General features: G+C 36.3%; 1 protein-coding gene across 1 annotated transcript; it reads left to right on the top strand.

Moving 5' to 3' along the window:
• The first annotated feature begins 6,366 nt into the window (after positions 1-6,366).
• On the top strand, positions 6,367-7,320 carry LOC140523536 (olfactory receptor 2T29-like). The gene has a single exon (XM_072638359.1). The coding sequence runs from the start codon at positions 6,370-6,372 to the stop codon at positions 7,318-7,320; it is 951 nt and encodes a 316-aa protein (XP_072494460.1). The 5' UTR covers positions 6,367-6,369.
• The last annotated feature ends 878 nt before the right edge of the window (positions 7,321-8,198 follow it).

Raw genomic sequence — 8,198 nt, forward strand, 5'->3', positions numbered from 1 at the left:
TAGGCTTTTTTTTTGGCCATGGCTTTCAAATAGTCCCATAATTTTTAAATTGTCTCTCCTGTGCCTATTTTCCAGGTCAGTTGTTTTTCCAATGAGATATTTCACATTATCTTCCATTTTTTCATTCTTTTGGTTTTGTTTTGTAATTTCTTGGTTTCTCATCAAGTTATTAGCCTCCATCTGTTCCATTCTAATTTTTAAAGAACTGTTTTCTTCAGTGAACTGTTGAATCTCCTTTTCCATTTGACTAATTCTGCTTGTTAATGCATTCTTCTCCTCATTGGCTTTTTGAACTTCTTTTGCCAACTGAGTTAGCCTATTTTTCAAGGTGTTATTTTCTGCAGCATTTTTTTAGGTCTCCTCCAGCAAGTTGTTGATTGACTTTTCATGATTTTCTTGCATCTCTCTGATTTCTCTTCACAATTTTTTCTCCACCACTCTTACTTGATTTTCAAAATTTTTTTTGAGCTCTTCCGTGACCTGAGACCACTGAATATTTATTTTGGATGTTTGAGATACAGAAGACTTGACTTTTATGTCTCTCCCTTGTGGTAAACATTATTCTTCCTCATTTGAAAGGATGGGAGAAGATACCTGTTCACCAAGAAAGTAACCTTCTATAGTCATATTTTTTCCCCTTTTTTGGGCATTTTTCCAACCAAGTACTTGACTTTTGGGTTCTTTCTCAAGAGTAGGATATACTCTGGGGATCTGTAAGATCTCAGTTCCTCTAAGATGGCACAATCAAGGGAGAGGAGTTTACTCCCTGGACAGGCTGAGGTTCAGATCAGCTACTCAGTTCCCCCAGGAACATTAGGTGGGGGCAGGGCTGCCACTCAGGTCTGAGGTTCAGATCAGCTACTGAATTCTCCCAGGGACTTCAAGCTGAGTATTCCAACAATGGACCCTAGCTGCTACTTGCTGTGGCCACAGCAGCCTGGGACCAGAGCTATGGGGGCACCCTGCTCACTTCTCAGACAGCTGAAAAAGCCCTCTTCCTGACCTTTGGTGCCTGTGGGTTGAGGGATCTGTGAACTTCCTCTGCTGCTGGGGATTCTGTCCCTGAATCCTTCTCTGGTCCTGTTCCTCCTGGTACCACATGGCCAAGGCTGGGCTGTGCTCTGCTCCTTGTCCAGTGCAACATACCTTTTTTCTTGGCCTTCCAGGTCACCCTGGGCTGGAAATCTCCTTCACTCCATCGTTCTGTGGCTTGTGATGCTCTAAAATTTGTTGAGAGTCATTCTTTACAGGTATTTCATGGGCTGTGGGAGAAGAGTTAGAGTGTTTGCATTTTTCCGCTCTGCCATCTTGGCTCTGCTACCCCCCACCGATGGATTCTAAAGAATAATCATTAGTAATTCAATTTCATCTTGTTCATAACTTTACAATGTAAAGTCATAAGGATCTATGCTCTACAACATTTTAACTTGATGATTTGGGAATAAATGATAGGCTTATGAAATTTGCAGATAGAAATCCGGGAAGGAAATCTAGCAAAATAAATGACACTAAAATTAAAAAAGAATGTCCTGGGAGGGGGGAGCATTCTCAGTCAAATACAAAGAAAAGTGGAATTCAGTAGGGATAAATGCACATTTTTTCATGTGTTCAGAAATAAACTTTCCTGAGTGCAAAATAAGTAATACATGGCTAGCCAATGGTTTCTAAAAAATCTGAGTGTTTTGCATGTTTCACATAAGTTAAGCAAGTGATATGACGGGGCCAAAAGTTAATTCCATTTAGGCTACAGAAGAGATAAAAAAAATGTTTGTGAATAAGGAAGTTATATTTCTCTGTTAGTGTGCTTTGGTAAGAACTCACCTGTAAAACTATCTTTGGTTTTGCATATCACTTTAAAGTAAGCTGGAGAGCATCCAGAGAAGATAAGCAGAATGGTAAATAGCTTTAAGTTTATGTCATTTTAATATTGGTTGAAGAACTGGGAATATTTAGTCTTGAGAAGAGAAGGGAGATGGGGTTGGAAGAAGCACATTTTAACTATCTTCAAGCATTTAAAGTACTATCACATTGAAAAGGATTGGAATTATTTAATTTAGATCTAAGTAAAATGTCAAAGAGCTAAATTAAAATTTGACATAAATAACAATTTTCCTAAAAATAAGAGTTATATACAGATAGAATTATATGCCTTAGGAAGAAGTGACTGTCCCCTTATTAAAATTTTTCAAGTAACATGTAGAGATGGAAATATTTTTGTTGTTTTGGGGGATAATATACTTTGTCAAGTGTTTTGTTAATTTAATATTTGTTGAAAAATTAGTTTTCTCCAAAGGAAAATGAATCAATAAAAGCATTATAAAGAAAATAACCTTATTACTTGTATTGCTTCAAACCCATTACTTTCAAATTCACAGAAATTTGCTACTAGATAAAGAAAACATAAAATTTTAGAGCGGGAAGGGACATCCAGTTCAGTCTTTTATTTTCAAGATAAAGAGACCAAGCTTCCAAGAAAACAAATACCTTTCTCCACATCACACAGGCAGGGAGACTCAGAGATATGACCCCCCCCCCCCCATTTCCAAACCTCTTGTTCCCAAGACAGTATTTTTTTTATTCAATCTGGGTTCCAGGATTCTTCTGTAATTAATGTGAAAAAGGGGATGATGCAAGATTCTGACCTCATTCTTTGGATTCACATCACACTCACATCTACTCTTTCTTCCCCTTCACACAGGGACAGCTTCTTGATGCATTACCATTACAGTAATATTTATCTAAACACAGAGCTGGGATGGGAGAGGTCCATCTAATGACTTCAGTAATACATGTTGCTTCTCAACAGCAGCTCTGGTACTGGACATTTACACCAACCTCTCAGATTTTGCTCTAATAAGATGTAAAACATGTCCAGCTATTATCTTACTGATACTTCTGATGTCAGTCTTAATTTCTCTTTAAAATTACTTTAATTTTGTGTAATCATAGTTTTCACATTAATAAGGGACATTGCACACTTTCCATATGTATTCTTAGTTTCCACAGACCACTTTGGTTATTTTTATGATAGTTTGTTACAAGTTTTCTCTGCATTCCGTGTGGAAAAGAATATCACTGCCTTGGACTTTGGGAACAGCTACGAACATCTCCAGTTTTCATTACATAAAATCAACTTCTGGCTATATTTTTCCATTGATGAAATTGGAGGTAAGTAGAACAAAGCTTAGTTGTCTCATGCATTTGAATGTAGAAATGAGGAAATTCCAGGAACTATTTTGAATCAAAATATCCATGTTAGGATCTGAGTAGGCAAAGGGGCAAATGGATGCTCCTTCAAGGTGGGGGGAAAGATATTAAGATATTGATATTGCCATTAGGCAATATTTTTCCATGTTCTGAGGAAGTTTGACAGAAGAGATATAGAATTGTAGAATGCTAGCAATAAAAGGGTTTTTTGAAAGTTGATATAAGTCAAGCTTCATTTTTATAGAAGGAGAAATTCATAGATGCAGTAAAGACTAGGTAAGAAGCACACAGACTCATGGGTAGAAATATCATGTGAATATATTTTTAATGGATTCATTCTTTCAAAGATACATGAATTTCTGTGAATATACAAATGTTTTTGGGGACACGAGTCCTCCTTCTATGTTGAAGGTATTTCATAATTATTCATATTCACATTTCATTCATATTCATATTTCATATTCATCGAACTGAATCAGACCATCATTTTTATGCCTATAGGATTATATTCTAAAGTAGCAAACTAGAAATTTCTGTGAAATAGATTATTTCATCATATAAATGGCCTGACTGTGAAATTAAAGAGTTTATTTTATTTCCTTACTTATTTTTGAGAGGCAATAAGGGTTAAATGACTTGCCCATGGTCAGATGGCTAGTCATTGAGGCCAGATTTGAACTGAGGTCATTGTGACTCCAGGGCCAGTGCTCTATCCACTGTACCCCCTAAGTGCCGATAGAGATCCTTTGAAACCAAACCCATTTTTTCTGCACTATTTATTCTAATTCACAGTTCTGAGAGGGTTAGTCAAAACAAGCAGGGAGCTATGTTCACTTTTTCCGGGGAGAACTTTGAAAACTTTAAGTTAGCTCAGTGTGAGACAAAAATGGTTTTAATTGAATCTGTTTGAGTCCAATTCTATTCAATTAAAGCATATCTATTATGCAAGACCCTTCTCTGCATGCTGATACTCAGAAAGAGGAAATAGGGCCAAAAATCTTATATTCAAATAGAGAAGACAGAACAGAAATAATTATGATACCCAGCAAAATATGGCAAAGATATCAGATCCAAAGAATTAGCAGTACCCTGGAAAGAAAAGGATCCCTTTCAATTAGTTGGATGAGGAAAAGAGGAATAGAATATTTTAAACTGTAGCTAGAGTTCAGAGGAACCAAATGATTTTTATAGGCAGGAGCATGGTGCAATGGGGGGAAAATAATGAATTAGAGAATCTATGTTTGAATTTTAGCCTTGCCCTGTTGCCTATGTAACTATTAGAGAATTAATAATATTATTTTGGATCATTTTATAATTTGAGTCCCTTCTAGAACTAAGTTATATGTCTTTTAGTAAAGGGTATATTCCTGGCACATTCATGGAAAAAGTTAAAAATGCTTAGAGAGCAAAGAACAGTTCTACGAGTTCTGTTGAGGGAACTAGAACTACCTATATCCTAGATGGAGAAGTAATAGAGTTCTTGACTCAGAGTCAGGAAGACAAATGTTCAAATACAACCTCAGACACTTACTAGATATGTGTCCCTGGGCAAATCCCCATCTGCCTCAGTTTTCTCAGCTATAAAATAGGGATAATAATAACACCTACATTCTAAGGTTGTTATGATGATCAAACAAAATATTTGAATTCTCATATCATTTTATAAAGTAGGTAGCATAGTGCCTGACACATAGTAAGTGCTTAATAAATGCTTATTTACTTTCTTCTGTAGATCTTCCCATAGGATTATGGAGTTGATTTCCCCCCACTCCCAAATTTTAATTTTAACTTCCCAGATATGTAAAAAATTGCTGTCAACATGAACAGATTTTTATTAAAATTCTCTCCCTAGAATACTACTACCCACAAAGGGATTGATTTTTAACACATTTTAATTAATCAATCAACAAACATTTTTTACTTATTTACAATGTGTCATTCATTGAGCTAAGCTGGGGATACAAAGAAAGGTAAAAATCCTTCTTGTCCTCAAGATGCTCATATTGTAATGTGGGAGATAAACGTGCACATTAATAGGCATGTGCAGCAGTAGATGTGGTAGTAGAAAAGAGTAGTATACTCTCAGAAGAGAAGGCAGTAGCAACTGTGGGGAATTAAGGAAGGCTGAGTCTAAAAGGAAGCCAGAAAAAAAAGAGGTAGGAAGTTAGGAAAGAGACTATTCCAGGCACAGAGGATAGTTAATGTAAAGACATGGAGAAGGGAGATGGAATATTGGGTGTAAAGAACAGCATCTAGAATAATTTAGCTGAATCGAGAGAGTTAAAATGTGGAAATGTTTAAGGTTATGAAGAGCTTTAATTACTAAAGAGAGGATTTTTTGTTTTTATTTTGTCATGGAAGAAATAGAAAGATACTGGAATTTACAGAGTAGGGGGTTACTTGGTCAAACCTAAGCATTAGGAAAATCATTGTACCAGCTGAGTGGAAGCTAAATTAGAGAAGGGAAAGGATTATGGTAGAAGGAACAATTTGAGTCTATTGCAGTAGTTCAGGTGAACGTTTGGAAATGGAAATGATAATAGTTTCAACTAGGATGTTGAGTGCTGGAGGGAATGGGCCCTATATGAGAGATGTTATGAAAATAGAAACTAGAAGATTTGACTTTATGCTATAAATATGGGGGAATAGTAAGTGAAGAGTTCAAGACAACACTGAGATTTTGAGACTAAGTGACTGAGAGTATGGCATTGTCTTTGACATTAATAGGGAAGCTTTGAAAAAGGAAGCATGATGAGCTGCATTTTAGGTATAATGAATTTCAGATGCTCATGTGACAAAAACAAAAGGAAAATAGTTGTTTCTCTCATGTTTTGTATGATGTCTATCTCAAGCTATAGAGCTCATCTTGAACACAATGTTATATAAGAATAATCTGGCAGAATCCCAGGATTTGAAAATAACTGAAGATAATTTTCTATCCAAATAAATCTATCTTTAGTTTCAAGTTAGACCATCTGTATCATATCATAAATCTCTCCTGTTAGCAAAAATACATCTCTGCTGCTGTTAGAACAATCGATAGCATATCTCTTTCCTTCACCAACAGATGATCTATCATGTCTGTATAAAGGAGACAGTACAAATTCTTTGTTGATTTGATTGTTTTTAATCTTCCCTAGGTGAAATGACACGAAGCAAAGAATGAGGTTGGGTAACCAAACTTTTGGAACTGATTTCATCCTGCTGGGACTATTTAGCCAAAGCAAATATTCTCCTTTCTTCTACTCACTGATATTCATTATTTTCATAGTAGCTCTGACTGGCAATGGCACATTAGTTCTTTTGATTCACAGTGATCCCCACCTCCACACTCCCATGTACTTTTTCATTGGTCAGCTTTCCCTCATGGACATGATATATATCTCTATTACTGTACCCAAGATGCTATTGGATCAGGTGATTGGGATTCATAATATTTCAGCTCCAAGCTGTGGACTTCAGATGTTCCTCTATCTAACACTTGTGGGAGCAGAGTTCTTCCTTTTGGCAACCATGGCCTATGACAGGTATATGGCCATTTGTCACCCTCTCCGCTACCCCATCCTCATGAACCACAGAGTTTGCATGCTCCTTACAATTGTCTGCTGGTTCTTGGGCTCCCTTGATGGTTTCATGCTCACCCCTATCACCATGAACTTTCCATTTTGTAATTCCAGAGAGATCCAACACTTCTTCTGTGAGGTCCTTGCCTTGTTGAAACTCTCCTGCTCAGACACATCACTCTATGAGACTGTCATGTACATGTGTTGTGTCCTTATGCTCCTCATCCCTGTCATAGTTATTTTAAGCTCTTACTCCCTTATTCTCTTCACAGTGTATAGGATGAATTCAGCTACGGGTCATAGGAAAGCATTTGTCACATGTTCCTCCCATATAACTCTTGTTATTCTCTTTTATGGAGCTGCTGTCTATAACTACATGCTCCCTCCTTCTTACCATACTGCTGAGAAGGATATGATGGTGTCTGTCTTCTACAATATCCTAACACCTGTTATAAACCCTGTGATCTATAGTGTCAGAAATAAAGATGTCACAGCAGCTTTGAAGAGAATGTTATGTTCAAAGCTGATTTTAGGTAACTTTCAGAAATAGAATACTTAAAAGTACTCCACTTTATTTACTATAGGCTCACTGTATTCTTCTTGCTCTGTGGTAAACAGTTATTTGCCTCCCTCCCCTGTCCTTCCAAATTAATTTCCTCTCTTTGAGAACTTTTGAATATTTTGGGGTTAATATTTTCCTGGTTTAGTATAAAAATTCTTGACATTAAGTCAGAATATAAGGATTTGGCTTCTCTACCCACAACTTACTAACTAGGTTACCTTGAAAAATTACTGGAAGTCTCTGAGACATGGCTTGCTTTTCTGTCCAATGTTGTATTTAAGAAACAGTTATTAAATGCCTGAAAGGTGAATGGGAACAACATGGATTTATCAAAAATTGTTTTTACTCAACTCTCCTCAGAGTGTGCAGTCTTCAGGACTCTCTTTGCAGTCTGAAGGTACAATATTAGCTGTGTGTATGATGCTGGTTAACTCCTGTCCCACTTACTGCCTGCTGCAACTTGTCTGGGCTTTCAAAGTCCTCTCTCTGTGTTTGGTTTAGTTTTTCAGTTTTTTTCCTTAGTAAATTAGAGATTTGTTTTAAATGTAATATGCTTTAATTCTTTCTACTTGCATGTTTAACTAATCACATTATTTTTCACTAATACTCATTGTTATCTAATGAGTTGTAAACTCTTGCCTTGTTAAACCAATAAATAAATGAAATAACTTGTTAGAATTCTTACTATATAGACTTTGTCCCTCCTCCAATCTAAGATAATAGTAATGTATTTCATAATCATTCTCTAGATGTGTCTCGCATTTGAAGAGTATAGTTTGTGTAGGCTGAGATACACGAATAAATATATGCCACACTGAGCTTCTCAAAAGATCAGTTATTAATTTATTCACAAGGTCAGTTATGCA

Source organism: Notamacropus eugenii, chromosome 2, assembly GCF_028372415.1.
Source record: "Notamacropus eugenii isolate mMacEug1 chromosome 2, mMacEug1.pri_v2, whole genome shotgun sequence".
Classification (NCBI taxonomy): domain Eukaryota; kingdom Metazoa; phylum Chordata; class Mammalia; order Diprotodontia; family Macropodidae; genus Notamacropus; species Notamacropus eugenii.

Excerpts from the sequence above, each read along its gene's own strand:
- LOC140523536 (XM_072638359.1), top strand. The coding sequence starts at position 6,370 with ATGAGGTTGGGTAACCAAACTTTTGGAACTGATTTCATCCTGCTGGGA.